The sequence below is a fragment of the Myotis myotis genome, unplaced genomic scaffold, assembly GCF_014108235.1.
Source record: "Myotis myotis isolate mMyoMyo1 unplaced genomic scaffold, mMyoMyo1.p scaffold_m19_p_12, whole genome shotgun sequence".
Taxonomy (NCBI): domain Eukaryota; kingdom Metazoa; phylum Chordata; class Mammalia; order Chiroptera; family Vespertilionidae; genus Myotis; species Myotis myotis.
In genome coordinates, this window is record NW_023416316.1 from 35,814,414 (window position 1) to 35,833,892 (window position 19,479).

Below are 19,479 nucleotides of genomic sequence, written 5' to 3' on the forward strand. Positions count from 1 at the left end.
CAAGCTCAATCCCCAGTAGGGGGTGTGCAGGAGGCAGCCAATTGATATTTCTCTCTCCTCTCCCTCCCTCTCTAAAATTAATTTTTAAAATAGATATTTTTTTAAAATGGACACACTGAACTCAAGTTTTATACCTTTGGTTGAACTAAATTAAATACCCTATCAGGTGTTATTTTTAAACTCAAGTTTTCCCATCATAAAATTTTGAAAAAGAACAATCTTAAAAGCAGGTAAAGAAATTCACTGACAAAGGTTTAGGTGTTTTAGGACTTTAATGTCCTTCACGTACTCAACATCAAATACTGACAATGGATAAACAACAGGGGCAAGACTCTCCAGCAAGGATCTTCCAGAACTCACAGCATCACTCTGGTCAAACACAATTAACGAGAATAGTCAAGTGAACAAACGCTAAGGGAGTTTAAGATTTTTTTTAGTTTCACGGCATAACTGAAAAAATAACCAACCAACCTTCTCTTCCACCTAAATAAAAGTGAATCGGGGAGCTTCTAAATCTTGTGAAGCAGCTTCCAAAGGTAGGAGGGAAGGGAGAAGACACAACTGTTGAAAAAACAATGCACAATGTCAAGGACTCTTAACAAATTCCCAAAGACTCTACATATATCACTAAGAACCACATTATTAGAAATATAAATGCATAGAGATATAAACTATTTGGTATTAAAAACAGACTTTGCTATATAAACGTATGGTATGTCACTTTTGTCTCTTTATGAGAGTAACAGTATTAAGATCTCCAATTGGCCCTTTAGCCTAGAACTCCTAAACACTCACCCATGGTCAAGGTTAACCCGATTTAATCCCTGTGGAACCCAGGAGCCCCTACAGCTGCCATTTTGGGAAGGATCAAAATTCAGCACCTAGCAGACCCCACCCACCCTCAATGCTACGTGTTCGTGTGTCTCCAGGAACATTAACTGCACTTTGTGTAAGTAAGTCCACAGGCAAGTCTGAATACTAAGATCTAGCTAGAAAACGTAGCAGCAAAGACAACATAAAAGTGGGATTGTTAGAAAAGCTAAAGAAAGATTTTTTTTAAATGCTTTCATTTCAAGTCAAAATTAAGGTGTCTGTTACGTCCCACCAGCTTTGAAGAACTGTGTATATTGCGCTATTTTGTGGGGGTTTTTTTGGCGGAAGGGTGGGGAGGGAAGAATCTATAATAAGCATGTTCCTTTGAGAAAACTACCATGGTAAAATTTTTGAAGCCATTAAGTTACTTTAAATGTGGGACATTGTTCAAGGGTAGAATATAGATTGGTTAGGATGTGTTCACAGCTGATGCATCTCCAAAAATTTCTTCATGAAGGCTGCCAGCTCCTGAGCATCTTCGATCGTGACGGCATTGTACAGAGAGGCCCGGATGCCTCCCACAGACCTAGAAGGACCAAAGGTACCACCATTAACAAGAGCATCTAATTTAGCATCGAGACAAACCCTCTTTCCAGTCACCCCCACAGGTGGCTGGGAGCTTCAGACATCTAGTCATTAGAAAATTCTCCCTGATGCAGCGAAGGTCTATCGACTCACACCATAACCTAGCACAACGGAAACAGGGAGCCGGGACCACTGCAGGGTACGCGTCCTGCCTCCCATGTGGTGAGGACGTGTATTTTTCATAGAGCCTGCAAGACTGACTGCTCCATCTGACACTCAGCTGGAGCACCAGTGATCTGCTTACACCGAACGGGCTGTACCGGCCTCATCAGACATGGGACGGCAACCCCTGTGCTATAAGATCTCATCATGGCATTTTTAAGGGGAATTTTAACAAAAGTCCTTGGAATATGTGGCTCCTCCATGCTCTCACCAAGGGAATCGTGCTAAGAGCTCTAGAAGTAATAGGAAAAAGAGTTATCCCTGTGACAACTGGTTTTTCCCAAGTTACAATAACTGCTACTCAGAGATGGGCAGGGATTTTACTCTGCATTTGAAAAGCTAAACCCATTCTCTGCATTTGATAAGCTAAACCCATTCTCTGAACTGGATGCGGGCTTCTGGACTGGATGCAGGCTTCTGGACTGGATGCGTACTCACCTGTGCCCTTTCAAGGAGATCATATTGAGCTCAAGGGACTTATCGAGAAATCTTTTTTCTAAAGCATCGTCTCCTTTGGCGTTGCCAATGCGGAATGGAATATTCATCTTGCTTCTATTCGGGGGCTCCACTGGACACCTGAGAAACATGTTTATTAGTCCAGTGACTTTTCTAAAATGTGCAACTGCCATTAACACATGAACAGAAAAAAAAATGTTTAAACATTTTCTAGATGCAAACGGGATTTAAGGAAAAAGCTGTGCCCAGGACATTTATCATCTACTTAGGGAGACACCTCTAGCATAAGGAACAGTGACTGAGCATTCTCTTGAATGACTTGTAGCTAATTTCCATGAGCACCCATTGCCTCATCTGAATATTGGAAATAATAACACCTCCATCTCAGACTAGTTGTGACAGTTGAGTGTTACAACATGGATGAAGCTTCCAACATATGGCAGCCACACAGCAAGGTGTGGCTTTCTCTAGAAGGCTGCAGAGAAAAAAAATTTGGCCCTCATAGTGTTTGAAAGACTTCAAAATATATAATGAGCAGCGGTTTTCTCAAAGCACTTGTCACACCGCATTGTCTCAAGCCGTGTGACCTTGAGCAAGTTACTAACCTCTTTGTTGTACCTCACTTTCCTCATTGAACAGTGGGAAGAGTAATGGAACCTCACATAAGGATGATGTGAGGATTAAGTATATTTGAGAAAATGTTTGTGGTATATTTTTAAACAGCCACAGATTCTTCGCAGCCCTTCGAGCAAAGGTGGGGTCTAGTTCTTCATACCTTTTAAATCTGGGCTGGCCTGTGGCTTTGACCAAGAGACTGCAACAGAAGCGATGCTGTACAACTTCCAGGCCTCACAGGGCATATGCAGCTTCTACACCTGCCCTGCCCTCTTAAAAGACTGCTTCCATTAAGTAAGCAGAGCTAGCCTGCTGGAGATAAGAGGCCCAGCCAACAGCCAGCACCAACTCCTACACATGTGACTGAGGCCAGTTTTGACCCCTAGCTCCAGGTGAGTCACCAGATGACTTCAGTTGAATAAGCAATCCCAAGTGGGGGCAGCAGAATAACTCCCCAGCTGAGCCCGGCCCCACCTGCTGACCCAAGAAATCACAAGCAAAGAAAATAGTTGTCATTTTAAGCCACTATCTTGGGGTGTTTTGTGATGCAAAAATAGGAAACGGAAACAATTTAGAACAGTTAAATTCAATCAACTCATCTTTTTATTCCCAGCACCTTGCACAGACAGACAGGGCTTGTACAGACTCTCAAAAGTGATGAGTGAATTTTTTATCTAGGACTTCAGTTTCTGATTTGGAAAATAAGCGGCCAAAATTATTTTCCACTGACAACCCAAAGTGGCAAATGTCAGAGGAGCCGACATACTCCTCTGGAATAAAAGAAAAGTTAAATATGTAATAACTCTCTTTCTCCACTTTCCAATACTTCCTGTCTTAGTCTTTCACTTCTCAGAGTGGGATTCATGAAAATTAGCAAATAAAAGTAGTGTGAGGAAGCCCCATTAAAGTCACACTCTCCCCTGAGGGTACATCCACAATTCCTGTTAGTTAACAGGAGTCACATGCACACCTAAATGCAGAAGAGACTCAAGGAGGGAAACCAGGTATCTGCTAACGGGCTTTGAGCCTTCAATTTACCCGCCCACCCCTTCTCACAAAGTGTAGGTGTCACAATTGACATTTAAATGAAAAATTCAGTGGATACCCTCTTTTGACATTCTGCTGCCTCAGGCTCCCACCATGAGGGACCAATTATAAAAAGCATAGCTAATTTAAGGGGCGGGGGGGGGGGGAGACCTAAAAGATGGAGGAATGAAGACTGTATTTAGGGTTCCCCCACCCAGGTCACCAGCACCTCAATGTCCCAGAGAGAGATGAATGCACCCATTTGCCAAAACTCCTTGGGGTAGATATACACATTTCTAAATTCACAAAGAGACAAAATGTGAGAGAAAATCCATCGACTTACACATAAAATCCTTCAGAATTATCAATGATATCATAAATCATCCGCGATTTGATGGAGCTGAGCTTCTCCATGGCTGCTGCACCGCCGTTGTTCTTAATCCACTCCAGGACCAAGCCCATGACATAGATGCTAAAATAGAGATTAAAACAAAAAAAAACATGCATTTAGCTATGGTCTGCAAAAGCGGAAAGACACTCAAGCAAACTGTGAAGTTATACCAAAACAGTCTGTAAGATGTCACTGGTCACTTGGCTCAGAAAGGGATGGCTCCACGCCCCATGAAGGACGGAGGTTCCTTGGAACCAGGGACACAAATCCCACCCCATCTGCTATTTCTGAGCCTTTGCTTCTCTCTGCTGGAATGGTGGCTTCCCATTTTCAGATGAGCATCCTTCTAATGTTCCCTGGGCTCTTGACCTCATATCTCACAGTTTCACCAACACACGCCTGCCTCTTTCTCCTCACTCCCAATTCAGAGGATCCCAGGGAAGGCTAGGATTGGTCCGTTAGGTCCCCTGCCCAACTATGAGACCAGGGGAGCAAGGACCCTGCTGGGTCTGCCTGTTGGCTGGGAAGGTGGAGTTGGGAAGAGCAAGGCAGTTAAAATGTCGCACGTGTCCACCAGAAGTTGGTTGGTCTCCCTGGTCCCGAGGTAACTAATCCTGGGGAATCTGTTAGTAAGTGGCATCACTGGGCCTAGAGTCAGGACTGTGACTCAGAGCCCATGCTCTTAGCACTAAGCCACACTGCCTCCTTCCTGGTGTAGGGCACTGGGTCAGCTCTGGAGTGGAAAAGTTGAGCACCTTTTCCACAAAGAAATATAAAATAAAAGAGCAAATGGTAAAAGCTGTACAGGGAAGTATGTGCAGAGGACTCTGGTAGTTCAGGAAGTGAAGGGTTAACTGGGTGGCCTGGGGCCAGGGGGTCTGAGGGTGCTTGAGGTGGGAACTGAATGTCAGCAAGTGGAGGTAGGGAAGTGTGTCCCCTACTAAGGCTGCCTGTCTGCCACTCCCCTACCTCCACCTGCTGACATTCAGAGTTATAAGGTTTGCATGAGGACTTGGGCTGGACAGGTAGGGGCTGATGTGACATCTGGTGAGGAGTCTAATGCAACCTCTTTCTGAATGGCTTTCTGGGGCCTAGGATTGGGGTGATCTTGCCCTTTCATCTTGTCTGTGTCCCAAGTGTTGTGAAGTTTGCATTAGGGCTTGGGCTGGACAGGTAGGGACTGATGTGACATCCCCCAAAACTGCTCTCTCTCCTCCAAGTACAAAAACACACCCGCCACAAAGCCACCCTCAAGCCCGTTCACCAACAGTGCTTTTCGGAGGCCACAGTTCACTTTCACCTGCAGCTCTGTTCTCCCAGGGTCCCCACGCTGCTGTTGTGATAACCACATCCAACACTGCATAAAAGCCCAGCACTGACACACTACCTTCCCGGCGGCTGACCTGCTCAGACTCACTGCCCTCGCTCTCTGGCTAATCCTAACGCAATCTGAGCAGACAGAGTCAGCAGAAAACCCACCCATTTTACACATAGTCCGGAGACTTGGTGTCTGAAGCCTCACCAAGAGGCAGAGGGCTGTCCTAGGGACCACATCCCTGCAGTAGAAGGATGTCTGGTCCCTGTGACTCTCCTGTGGCTTCTAGAAGCATTAACTTATGCTTCTACCCCCATGCAACCCAAACCTTCACAACAGGGCCCTCAAATGCTTACACAGCTTTGCAACTTGGTCTCCATTCTCCCCACTCTCAGTGCAACACTTCCACCTGGTTTATACTTACACATCTAAAATGCCACCTGCAAACACAGAGCCCAAGTTTACCACCTAAGACTGCCTGTTAAATGACTCAATAATACCACAGGACACCTGTTCTATGAAATACCACACAGCAATTCAAAGGAAAAAAAGGCAGGCAGGTGAGCGGGTATGGCAATGTTCATGGTATTTTGTTGGGTGGGGAAAAAAGGAATTCTCAGAACAGTGTGCATAGGAAAGTTCCATTCGCGTAATTATATATACAGCTCTGTATATGTGCATATGCCCAGTTAAGGATCTGTTAGGATACACGGCAAGCAGTTGCCAGTGGTTACCCGGGCAGGTTCTGATTACTTCAGAAACCTCTGCTAATAGCACGCGTTCCTCTTATAAACATTTTTAAAGCAATACAAACTATTCTGTGCACCAGGGCTTAGAAAAGCACACCAGAAAAGTCCCCAGAAAACTCTCCCTAGCTCTTCTAAAGATTCGAACTCTGCAGATGAGCTTCTGGAGTTGATGGTGGACAAGGCTGGGCCCATTCTGAGAAGGTGGCCCAAATTAGTGGGGTTCAGTTTGTCTCTTATTAGCTATTCTACCTTCCAGTACAACTAAAACCAATTTGTACTTATGGGTTCAGTTAATCATAGGAAGTAAAAACGTTTACAGAGTTAGAAAAACAAAAAGTGTAGGCATCTTTTTGCTTATTCACTAACTGGGCTTCATGTGTTCTCCTAAGGGATGAAGAGAATGACCAAGTGTTCTTTATTCCACCCCAATTCATCACCCAGGGCTACTGGCAAGAATCTGAAGGCCAGTTACCCAGCACAGTTCAAACAAACTTCCCAGGGCCTGTGGTCATTTGGCTCTGATTTTCTAAGAAAAAAGAAGGCTTCTTTTCAAACTCGGACCTTTTCAAGGACTTTTATGTGACAGAAAGTTCTGAAGTGTTCTGAGTGTCTTATCACCTTACATTCAAAGATTGGGGAGGAAGTTTTGCACAAATCTTCATGTCTCTGTCTAAGGAGTTTGTTCTCACTGGGTGAGCGACGATTTTCTAACATTGAACGTTTAAGCACTGCAAATGAACTCTACATTTTTCAAGTTAGAGACTGAGGGTAACTGCTCAATTATACAGACTTTTACTTTGTTCTCTTCCTCTTCTTTGGGGGTAAAGGAAAGCAAAGCAACCTCCAAGAGCTGTCTTCGGGCAGAATACATTTAAGCCAGTCTCTTTCATCTTCTACCTTTACATGACTCGAATCAGACATTAACTATCCTGCCCCGAGCTGCCCAATTATCGCTGTTCTGATCTGTCTGGGGGAAAACGTAGCCCCTTCTCTGCCCTTGTCTCTGGCTTAGCAGTCTCCTCAGGTAGGAAAGTTCTGGGAGGTAGTTCCTGCGGCCACCTTTCTGTCCTCCCCACCCCACCTTCTGTCCTCCCCACCCCATCCGAGGTCAAGGCCTGGGGCCACGGCTGGAGGGGACCCTATGACAAAGCTCCTGCTCTAGGACTTCCTCTGTATCTCCAAGTTTGATTCCAGACACTTTCACCTCCCAATTAGACCAGCGGTTCTCAACCTGTGGGTCACGACCCCGTTGAGGGTCGAACAACCCTTTCACAGGGGTCGCCTAAAACCATCGGAAAACACACATATAATTACATATTGTTTTTGTGATTAATCACTATGCTTTAATTATGTTCAATTTGTAACAATGAAATTGGGGGTCACCACAGCATGAGGAACTGTATTAAAGGGTCGCGGCATTAGGAAGGTTGAGAACCACTGCATTAGACAGACTGGCCCACTTTCTTACTGTTCCTGCTGATTCCCCCCTAATAGTAATAAATAGCATATTAATGTATTCATCACATTTTAAAATTTTATTTCACACTATAACTCATGGAGAAGATGCCAGACGACAGCTCCCCTGCTCCTCCAGGCTGTGCTCTGATCAGAACTTGGCCGCCTTCAGGCCAATTTCAGGGTGGTGCTCTCCCCATCTCCCACCACCACCCACAGCCAGTGGTGGCCCTGAAAGGCTCACCTGACTGAGAGCCAGGCCCTGGCCCCACCTTCTAACAGGTAGAGCTACCTCCTGCCATTGTGGAACCTGGCACCTAAACCCCTTCTCTAGGAGCCCTGCCCTAGAGGGTCCCCAGTTGTGCCTCCCCATTCAACACGCCCAGTTCTCACTTCCAGGTTGGCCAGGGAGCACTCTTTTTCCTCTGCCTAGAACCCCAGAGGTGAGCAATAGATTCAGCATCCCCCACCGAACACCACCCCATCCCTATTAGGTATTTTAGAAACACTTTCAACCAGGGGGAAGCAGAGTGGGGTTTCCAGGCCACCAGGAGAGCTAGCACCAGAACACCCCCTTCCCTAAGGACCCCAGGGGACACAACCCGAGGAGCTGCTCTGGCCCACGTGCGCGGGTAGAAAACTGGCAGGGATTCCAACAGAATCCTGACTTTGAAAACAACTCCTTTCTTTCCTAGGAAAGAAGTGTATGTGGGGGAAATTTTCTACAGGCAGCACCTAGTGGGGAGACCTCTAAGGAAGTCCCCCTTTTATACACACTCTTTTAAGAAAACTTCCGCCCCTCACAGATGGTATCCTTCAAACGCACACAAATCCACCCTGATGATTCTGCTTGCGAAGAGCACACTGAGGCTCAGGCTCTGGAGCCAGGCTGCCTGGGCTCAAATCCTAGAGGCAGGGCCCCGGCTTCTTCACTTGCAAAATGAGAATAATAATAATGAGAGGATCTGCCCTGCCTAGGGTCACACAGATGGTTGGAAGGAAGATCTCTCAGGAAACTGCTAAATCCCAGGGGTCCCAAAGGTTTTCCCAAACCACCTGAAGCTGGGAGTTAAAAGGTTGTGGGCAGGCCTGAGAGGTGTGCAAAGCAGCTAACAGGACCCCTGCAGGTTGGGTGAAAAACCAGGAAGGTGTTTGTCCCAAGCCAGTATGTTTGCTGCCAAGCTTCAAGCTTCCTTCGTGCAGGCCCAGCAGGGAAAGAAAAGCAAGCAGGGGAGGCCCCCCCGTTTAAAAGTCCTCCTCCCAATTTGCACTGGTTGTTTGAGATGCAGTCACAGCACTTCACCTGCACAGAGCTTTGGGGTTAATGGTGAACCACCAAGGCTAACAAAATCAAACAAAAACACTACCCACCCACCCACCCCCCGCCCCCAAAAAAGGGCCAGAGGGAAGACTGACTAAACAGTGCACAGGGACGCATGAGCCAGACAGAGACTCCTGATAGGATGTCTAGGCTATCAGGTCACCGGTTCATGCAAACACTCTACTTCAAAGTCATCTCTGCCTTGATGGGAAAGACACCCCTCCATCGGTCCACAAGTAGCACAGCGGGGTTACCTGAAGCAGGGAGGAGTGTTGTACAAGGAGTTGTTTCCGGCCTGCACTTTGTACTCCAGGACCGAGGGGCACTCCCTGAGGGCGAACCCCAGCAGGTCATCGCGGATGATCACCACCGTGACCCCCGCAGAGCCAACGTTCTTCTGCGCACCAGCAAAAATCACCCCAAACTGAAAACGAGAAACACATTCCACTGTAGACACACTTGGTCATTTTTCTGAAATGTATTGAAACTTCCCAACCTCTTTGCAAAGCATGATTTCAGTGAGGAGGTGACTGTTGTATTCCTATTCAGAGTGTATTCTCTTCTCTAAAGGCATCTCCATCTCAGACACTTTCGAGTTCTGAGGCCTACAGTATGTCCTGCCTGGTCCTTCCCCCCAGTCAGGGGCTAGCCCAAGGCCATCACGATACAGACCTTATACATATTCATCTTCACCCTGCATCCTTTCCATCTACACCCACACTAGTCTTTAAAATAGGGAGGCTAACTGTCCTTGGTAACCAAAAACACCAGAATTTTTACCCATTTATATTTGTATAAAGGGACAATCAGAAGGATGCTAATAAATGAGATAAGCTGCCTGAGAGAGAAGAAATTTTAAAAAACAGATCTTTAAGGTTCTTCAGGAAAGGTTGTTATACTAGAGGCCCGATGCATGAAATTCAAGCTAGGGGCTCTGCCCTCGCAGCCTCGGCTTTGTCCAGACAGTTGTTCTGCTGTTCAGTCTAATTATCATATTAGCTCTTTATTATATAGGATAAGATACAGAACCCTGTCCCATGTCTCCCTGTGGTGGTGTCCCAGGTGGGAAGAGGGAGCAGTCTGTCCCAGCAGGTGGAGTATTTTATACTTGATATTTAGAATTGCCAGTGCACGGTGACTGGTAATACATACCAGGCAATAACCAAAATGTGGTATATCCATACTAGTACAATGGAATATTATGCAGCCTTAAAAAGGAATGAAGTTGACAAGTGCTACCACAAGGATAAACCTCAAGGGCATTCTGCTAAGTGAAATAAGCCAGATACAAAAGGCCAAATATTGCATAATTCCGCTTATGTGAGGCAACGAGAGTGGTCATATGCATGGAGACAGAAAGTACAAATGGTGGTTACCAGGGGTTAGAGGAGCAAGTACTGGGGAGTTAATGTTTCATGGGCACTGAGTTTCAGTACAGGAAGAGGACAAGTTCTGAAGATGGATGGTGGTGGTGATCACACAACAGTGTGAATATACTTACGGCCACTGAACTGCACTTAAAACGGTTAAAATGACCAATTTTATGTTAAGTATATTTTACCACAATTTTTTTAAAAAAGGCAGATTTTTTTGGCAGTTAGTTTTCCATTCTTCACAGACATTATGCCACCTTGTTGTAGGCACCTGGGTACCCTACTCCCACTGCCCACCTCGTGTGACACCCAAAGTCTACGTGTCCTGATGCTCTTGGAGTTGAGGTGGGTACAAGGCCAGGCGGGGCTCCTTCACAGGCACCTGGAGCTGGGACAATCTGCATCTTCCCTTGAGGACAGCAAGCCACTCCCAATGTGTTGACCGAAAAAGTTTCTAAGAGCCATCCTCAAAGGCAGATAAATTCCCCCATGGACTTGAGTGTGACCCTGTGAGGCCTTCATTCACACGGGGCTGGGAATGTCAGGACTTAAACACCCGACAGTCTATAATGAACAGGTGATACTGGTCTGCTCACTGAGCTACCCTGGCTCCAGGGTCTCTGCAGGCCACGGCTCCCCACCCTCTCTTCATTCTAGTATATATTAAAATGCCCTTAAAGAAACCAAGATGCTGGGGTCCCTCTTTGACACCCTACCTTGGAAACGTCCACTGGCCTGGAGAGGAAGTTTGAGGACATGTCGCAGACCAGCACTGCTCCCTTGACGTCGGGGACAAAGTCAAACTCCACGCCATGCACAGTCTCATTGGCGCAGTAATACACGTAAGAGGCTTCCGGGTTGAGGGTCCAGGTGCTTGGGTCTACGATTTCTATCACAGGAGACAAGTTGGAGACACTTGTACTGCCCTTTCCTTAGGTAGATGGAGCCCAACAGAAATAACAGCCCTCCCCTAGCAATGAGACTGCTTCCCTAGCATTCCCAAGTGAAAGCACCCTATCATCTCGCATTATTATAATCACCACTCCCATCCTAAAAGGATGATCAACCCTGCTGACAGTTAAATCTTCAGTTATGGCGGAGTGAGAATTTGGGTTTTTTGCTTGTTATCCTATTTGGTGGTCCAACAGTTGCCCCTTGGGGCTCCGCCTCTCCCATTCTCAGTCCGTATGATTCCAGTGGAACCAGTTCCACCTGGAGCCTCAAAAGTACCATGTGACTCAGGTGCTGTCACACGACTGATTTGGAACGGGACCCATGAGACACGGCTGTTACTGGAATGCGTGAGCACAGGCACTGAAACTGGGGAGAAAGTAAGGTCCGCAGAGGCTGCAGCCATCTTCTGATCCCAAGGGGACAGCTTTCCTGACTATGGGGCCACCACGGAGGAGACAGTGAGATACCACTGGACATAGTGTTGGGGCCCTTGATCAAACCATACCTAAGCCAAACCAGACCCTGGGCTTCTCAGCCAAATGAGCTTAGGGGTGCTCTTTGTGCAGAAGCACTTAGTAACCTTACCTAGTACAGCCACCCCACTATCTAAATGGTCTCAAACTAACTGCTGACAAGGAGGAACAACCAAAACACCCACACAACTGCAGATTATCCTAAGGAGGGACCACCCGCCAGTCAACATTACAGTCCACCTCAGCTCCCCGCACTTACTTGTGTAACTCCCAAGTTTAGGGTGGACGATGTTCACAGTCCCAAACTTTTTGGCTTCTTCTGCAGCTTTAGCTGACCAAGCTCCTGTCACCACGTAGTCGGCACATCTGCCTGCTTTCAGTCCAATCAGGTTTAAGGGGACAGCACTGAACTGGCCAGACCCACCTCCTTGCACAAAAATCACCTTGTAGTTGTCTGGAACAGCTCTGGGCAAAAGCACAGGAGACAGTCAAAGGTGGAGCGTGAGTGATGCTCTATCAGCACTGTACCTTGGGTGGATATACCACAAGAAATACGGGAAAGCCCCCCCACCACTCTGCCTTCCCCAATCCAGTCACTATCTGTTCACTCCTTGGACAACTATTTGTTGGCTCTGTGGGGCAGCCTATGGTCACTGTTCAGACAGAAGCTAGTAACACCGTGCTGTTCCTTTGGGGTATCATCCCACTGCCATTCCACATGGTTAAAGGGTAAACAACCCCAGCTCCACGGGATGAACATGTGACCCAAGTTGGCCAATGGGGTTCTGTTCTGAGAGCTTTGATCAAACTTTTGGGAAAAAAGAGCTATTCCTATTGAGGGGAAGAATGAACTTGTAGGAACTAACCCTGCAGTCAATGGTGGCCATCTGATGAAGCTAGCACATAAAATAGCAGGGCCAGGAAATGGAGAAAAAGACCTTCCTGACATTACCCGAGCTCCTAAATCACTCCTGGACTTTTCCATCATGTGAGATAATCCATTCTTTTTTGTTTGTTTGTTTTTCAAATATAAGCAGTGTACTTAGAATGTCACAGAGGTAGAAAGAGTGAGCCAGTGGGGCTGCGTGGGCTCAGGAAACAAGTTACAGAGGCAAAAGAAGGGCCCTTGAAGCTTAGGGAAAAGAAAGCAAAGGTAACCTGCTTGGGGGAAAGTGAAGAGGGTAAGGGTGTGGGAGAGGGAGAGAGGGAGAGAACCAATATATTCCTTTTTTTTTTTTTTTTTTTTTTGGTTAAGCCAGGAGTTGGGTTTCTGTCCTTTGCAACCAAAAGTCCTAAAAATATTGATGTGCTGGTCCATGCTATGAACCAAGTGGACACTGGAAATCCTTCTGAAGCATTTATCAAGGCAATTTAGAAGAAAAGTAATGAAACAGTCAGTACAATTCCAATTTTGTTCATGAAAGAATGCAAGAATGGACCCTAAAACATTAACAATGATTATTCCTGACTATTGGGGTTATAGACAAGTCCAGTTTAATTTGTGAGTTTATTTTTTCTAAAGTTTCTATCTTGAACGTGCACTAATTTTATGAGCAGGAAAAAAAAAGTGCATTTCCAAGGTTACCATATTCTTCTATGTGCATATATTGATATTATAAAACCTCTCATTTAAACAGAAATGTGTTTAAGAATAAAAGTTTCCTCTGGATAAGAAAAGCAGTACAGCCCTGGCCGGTTGCTCAGTGGTTAGAGTGTCAGCCCATGGACAGAAGGGTCTCGGGTTTGATTCTCGGTCAAGGGCATGTACCTGGATTGCAGGTTTGCTTCCTGCCCCCTCCTGGTCGGGGTGCTTTCAGGAGGCAACCAGTTGGTCGATGTGTCTCTCTCACATCTATGTGTTTTTTTCTCTCTCCCACTCCCCCCTCTCTTCCACTCTCTCTGAAAAGCAATGGAAAGAATATCCTCAGGTGAGGATTACCAAAACAAAAAAAGGAAAGCACTACATGTAGCCTAGGACGGGGGTAGCCTAGTGTGGCAGTTTCTGGAGTTAACCCAAAGAGCCTGTCAAAATGAAGTTTCTACAGAGATTTTGACAACAGTCCTGGATGGGGCCCAGCATTGAATTTTTTTTTAAGACCCTCCCTCCCCTCCCCGGTAATTCTGATAGGCAGTACGAGGACCTTCCAGACCCAGTGACCTAGAAGTTAGTAATGCTAAGACGACCAGATATCTCTTTGTCATTTAAATCCCTTTTAGGCCAGCTGAACTTCTGGAAAAATCTTTCCCAGATATGACCATTTCAAATCTTTGGATATACTACATAAAATAAAAACACATAAGTGCAAGATGGGGAACAATTTAGTGGCTTTGGGAACATCTTAATAAGACTAGTTTTACTTATAGAATATTCTAAACAGCAGAGTATAGAAAATAATGTAACAAACACCCAGGTACATATGTTATCAAACAAAAGTAATGCCGTTTGGTCTTAAAACTTTAAACTTACAGCAATTCCCGCACAAGATTCTCTGTGTTGTTAAGGATCTTAGCGAAATCTGCTGACCTGTGGCTCATTTCTGTGGAAGGAAAGATAAACAACAAAATAAGTTCCAGTTCAAAACCAAATGAACACAAGTAACTTCAGAAAAAAGAACAAGATTTGCAAGTAAAAGAATAAGTAGAAATTTCAGTTATTTTGCATTCAACTTCATTTAGGGGAAAACCTAAATGATTTTCATATTGCAAGCACTATAGCCTCATATCATAGCAGAATGACTTTTCAAGGGGCAGTTTCAGCCTGTGATTTCTCACCTTTATCACTAACATGAACCTGTGTGCAATGTTTGCCCTCTGGGACAATAGCACAAAATTCTACACTATACTCTCACGTCGCAGATACCTAAGTACATGTCCCCAAACCCACAGGAACAATATTTAATAGCAATGAGCATAGTGTTAACCCTACGGTCTCTTAATACTGTGTAGCCTTTGGAACTATAAGGAAAATAAATAAATAAACATCAAGTAAATTTTAGAACTCAAAGGTTCTCTTCTCCAATAATATAAAGAAGAGAATCTTAATGAAATTATTAACAGGTAAGATCTTCATAAGAACCTTGTGTACTTTTAAACTTTTACTTAAGTTCATTTTTAAGTGTAGGAAAAAGAAAATGAACATGAAGTTATATTATAAATATTTGGGACATGGGTATGCAAATATACAGTAAGAACCTCCAGGTCTCAGACTCTATGACTAGCAAAACCAGAGCTGAGATGTATGAAATCTCACCAGCATTTGTTTATGTTGATTTCAAAATTGCTTCCAACAAGCATGCAACTAAAGTTAAGTAAATCTTACCAAGAACACTAATCCCAACGCCTTTGTAGTCTAATAATTCTTTTTGTATCTCTAACAGTACCTAGAAAACAAAAAAAAAAACAAAATAAAATAGGTGATTTGAGTATTGTGTGCACAGCTCTCCCGCTGGACATACAAACCTGGGGGTGGGGAGGAGCATGGAAGGGGAGTTGACCCTAGGACCTGTGAGATCTGGAGGCTTCTGTCCCCACCCACAGCCAATCCCCTTCCTCCCAGAGCCCAGAAGACCCAATTTTCACAAAAGTTGAGTGTGAAATCACCAAATGTGATTGATGCTATGATAGTTTTTCCAAAGGTTTGAATTAACTTAGATATAAAAAATAAATTGGAGCCCGAGCTGGTTTGGCTCAGTGGGTAGAGCCTGCGGACTATGGTAGAAAGGGGCCACATGCTGACCTGACAAGCTCAGGGGAGGCCTGCATGGCAGTCTTGCAAACTCAGAGACCTAAAGTAACCACAGAGGATGGTCTGAAATTAAACTTTAACTAAAAGCAGTTATTGGGTAGTTACACCCTAGGCAGGTATCTTCACTGACAAGGTCAACCTTTACCTTCACTGAGCCTATCTGTCTTTTTGCATCTATAATGGCATACCCTTTGAAATGTCTGGGTAACTTGTAACTTCCCTTTTTCTGGACTCCTTGGGGCACAACCTAAAGTGCTGGGCACCAGGACAGATACCACAAATTCCTTCATTATCACGTTAATTGTTCCTGCACCCACTTAAGTATGTGTCTATCATTTTACTTTTTATCCAATCCCAGGGGTTTCCCCCCGCTTTGCTTTCTCCCACCTCTCTAGTCTATCACCAATGGATTTCATGTAACCCACCTACGTCCCTTTCCTTTGATTGCAATGTATAAATACAGATGTAACCCGCCATTATCTCAATTCCTTGAGGTTCTGCTTCCCGGCATATGGTCAACAGTTTGGCTCAAATAAACTCACAAAAATTATTTACAGGTTTCAATGGTTTTTTACGTTAACAGGACCAAAGGGTCCAGGGTTCGATTCCGGTCAAGGGCACATGCATGGGTTGCGGGCTAGAGCCCCAGCAGGGGATTCTCTCTTATCATTGATGTTTCTATCTAACTCCCTCCTCTTCCTTTCTCTCTGAAGTCAATAAAAATATTTTTTTAATTGGATTTAAAAGAAAATGACCAAGTATACAATTTTTCTGATGACAACTCTGTATGCCCTGGCGAGCCTCTTGCCTATCTTGTAGGATCACTGCAGTCGCATCATCACCACAGTCAGTCTCACAGGGGCAACAGGGCAAGCAGGACCAGGTTAGCGCCAATCCCAGTGTCAGGAAATAGGAAGGAGGGGAGTATGAGGGCTGCAACTAAATCTCTCCTAAACCTCTCCTTTGCAAAGGCAGCTCCTAGCTAGGGATGACAACTGTCATTATAATAAATGCATTGTCTTTTGTTTCCCAAAGGCAAGTAAAATGAAAATAACTACAAACTGATAAGGAAAATACCTCTTTTTTTTCTTTAAAGACAGTAAGCCCTTATCAGAGATGCATGCTGTTATGTTTATAAGTTAAATAACTGATATCTCCATTGGTTTTAACATGATCCTGGGGCAGGAGGGGAGAAAGGTGGTGTGGAAGGGGTAGGGCAAGGGAGTGGCTGAAACGAGATTGGAAAAATGTCCATAGTTGTTCAGTATCAGAGATGTACCAATGGCTTCTCTACTTCTGTGTATGTGAGAACTACCACAAAGTAAAAAGAGAAAAAGAAAAGTTCAAAAAACATGCACAGAACAGGTGAGGTAAGACCTCTGTAGAAGCATCCAGCCTTCAGAGATGGTTTCTTTTGAAGATACAGGCTAAGGAGGACATTAAACCATCTAAACTGGATTTCAGCTTGTCTGAAGACACAAGATTTGAACAATAAAGAATCAGACAAAAAAGATTCCATTGAAAAGGAGGTTCAAGAATTTGTCATTGTTTCGCAAACTGTTGGGTGCTTATTAGCACTGGCTGATCAAATAAACTTTAGTGGCTCCTTCCCTCTAAAAACAGAAGATGCCGAAACCGGTTTGGCTCAGTGGATAGGGCGTCGGACTGTGGACTGAAAGGTCCAGGGTTCTATTCCGGTCAAGGGCATGTACCTGGGTTGCAGGCACATCCCCAGTAGGAGATGGGCAGGAGGCAGCTGATCGATGTTTCTCTCTCATCGATGTTTCTAACTCTCTATCTCTCTCCCTTCCTCTCTGTAAAAAATCAATAAAATATATTTTAAAAAATAAAATAAATAAATAAATAAATAAAAACAGAAGCACCCATCTGAGATAGAATCATCCTTGAACTTCTGTTTGAAACTGTATTTCTCTTATAGATAGTAAGTATTCTTTGAAGACACCTATAAGTTTATATCAAAAATCATTACAAGTGTTTTAAGACTTCCACCCATAAAGCACAGCCCTTTTAATCCAGTGGAGTTTATTTTTTTTCAAACTGCAGAATGCTTTTGTGGGTCACAACGAATTTTTTTAATGAAATTGAACAAACTAGAGTGGAATAGAATATAAATCGTGTATATTGCAGCTAATTAGGCTATTAAGGCTTTTGTTTTAGTTATAGTACATACATGTACTTGGTCATCATATAAAATGTTTTCCATTGTGATTACAGTCAAAGTTTGAAAAGCTTCTCTAATCCTTTTAATTCAATTAAATCAAGTCACATACAAAGCCCCCCCCCATACACACACACACACACACACACACACACACACACACACACAGGTTACAGGGCTCATCTGAGGGCAAAAATCCTACCCAGAAAATAAATAATAAACAAATAACTGTATTAATGATGACAACTGCCATTATAATAAATGCATAACAAATTTCACAGGGAGCAATACTGAATGCAAAAGATGAAGAAGGGAAAACGGTGAAGAGGCCTCCTACAGGAAACATTTCCACAGCTCTAGCAAAGAATCTCGCCTAAAACTGACTGCAATAGCCGAGAGAGAAAAAATAAGTCCTGTTCTCTAGCTACAGTGAGCGCTGCCCATAGAAAAGTTAAGATGTCCTTTCCCATCGAAAATTGTAAGATTCTCTGTTCTTACAATACAGAGGAGGCTCTGTCCCAGGGAGCTTTCTGCCCTGTTCAACAAAAGATAATTGTAAAGCATTTGGCGGCGACCCATGTTGCTACAACATATTATCAGTCATTTTGGTTGAGAAATAAAAATCTAACAGTAGCGGTACAGATAGTCCACGCGTTCAAGTCACATCAGAGACTTCGTCTGCTTCACAGCTGCTACGGGTTGGGACGGGGCGGGGCGGGGCGGGGCGGCAGCCACCTGGCACCTGGCTGGAGGTTGGGCAGTCAGAGAGAGAGAGAGAGAGAGAGAGAGAGAGAGAGAGAGTGAGAGAGTGCCACTTGCATTTGGAAAGTCTGCTGTGGCCCGGGGGAGAATTTAATCATTCATCATTTGCTCCAGAACAAAGTGAAGCGGACTGGGCTAGCAGCCAGAGGCCTACCAGAGTAGGAATACTCTAATGCCTTTGGGCTTTGGGGGGTGGAGAGGGTCAATACGACTTTTAAAAATCTACCCAAAAAAAAAAAAAAAAAAAAAAAACGGACAAAAAGGATTTAGGGTAGTTCTGAGGGTGAGAAGGGGGCACTGGAAGACTTTCAAATTAACATTTTGAAAAAAAGCAATGTTCCCGAGTGCCGGCTAACCCAAACACTGTTTACGGGCAGCCATGCGTGGTCCTCTAGTTTGCAATCCCCGCCGGTTAACGCGATCCCCATTCGCCATTCTTGCACCCAGTGCCCATTCATGCATTCACTCAGCACTGCCTGGCTCGCTGCACTGCCCCGCTAGGCTAACGCGGAACCAGAGGTTTCCCTTTTCCGCCGTGCCCACGCCCGGGCCTGAGCGTCCGCAGGCGTCTCCAGGTGTGCACCACGACGTGCCAGCAACGCTCCGGCGGGGCAAATCGTGCACGCCTCGGAGCAGCTGCACGGGCATGCCTCCCGAGCTTCTTCCCCCAAGTGTATTTTCCCAGAAGCCCACCTGCGAGAGATCCTGAACTGGGTGTACGCTGGTGCAGAGCGTTCGCGGGACTCAAAGCGGCAGTGGGAATCCCGGCGCCCCACGAGGAGATGCACAGCTCCCCGCGCAGGATGCTCAGCCACTCGCACGCGTGCTCACGCCCGGACTGCACTTTCCGTGCGCGATCGCTAGGACTTACCGAGCGCGGCAGCTTGGCGGGTCCGGGCCCGAAATTGACCACTTGTCTCGGGGCGTCCATGGTGCTGCGGCACGTGTGGCGAGTCAGCAGAAGAGAGCCGGCTGCTCGTGCTGCGCGAGTGTGTCGCTGGCGCGGACCCTCGGCCTTCTCCCAGTGCCTAGCCGGCGTCCCCGA

At 45.3% G+C, this 19,479-nt stretch overlaps 1 protein-coding gene across 3 annotated transcripts; it reads right to left on the reverse strand.

Annotated features, from left to right (window-relative positions):
- Positions 1-253: 253 nt before the first annotated feature.
- On the reverse strand, positions 254-19,479 carry PSAT1 (phosphoserine aminotransferase 1). 3 transcript variants are annotated; one of them, XR_004971253.1, is made up of 10 exons: positions 19,306-19,479; positions 15,068-15,128; positions 14,216-14,285; positions 12,008-12,213; positions 11,038-11,210; positions 9,203-9,372; positions 4,061-4,189; positions 2,059-2,196; positions 1,242-1,399; positions 254-561 (listed from the first exon to the last, which is right to left on the reverse strand). XR_004971253.1 is itself a non-coding variant. In XM_036330761.1 (9 exons), the coding sequence occupies exons 1-9, from the start codon at positions 19,363-19,365 to the stop codon at positions 1,294-1,296; spliced, it is 1,113 nt and encodes a 370-aa protein (XP_036186654.1). In that variant the 5' UTR covers positions 19,366-19,479; the 3' UTR covers positions 254-1,293. The 3 variants fall into 3 exon arrangements, 2 of the variants coding, with proteins under 2 accessions (XP_036186654.1, XP_036186655.1); XM_036330761.1 differs by having other exon boundaries at positions 254-1,399; XM_036330762.1 differs by lacking the exon at positions 19,306-19,479 and adding an exon at positions 19,128-19,291 and having other exon boundaries at positions 254-1,399.

Bases quoted from the DNA above. Each gene is read 5' to 3' on its own strand.
- PSAT1 (XM_036330761.1), bottom strand. From the start codon at position 19,365: ATGGACGCCCCGAGACAAGTGGTCAATTTCGGGCCCGGACCCGCCAAG. The intron at 11,211-12,007 runs GTAAGTGCGGGG...CTCCTGTGATAG, and splicing joins TAAACTTGGGAGTTACACAA to AAATCGTAGACCCAAGCACC. The intron at 1,400-2,058 runs GTGAGTACGCAT...TGGTCCTTCTAG, and splicing joins ATCTCCTTGAAAGGGCACAG to GTCTGTGGGAGGCATCCGGG.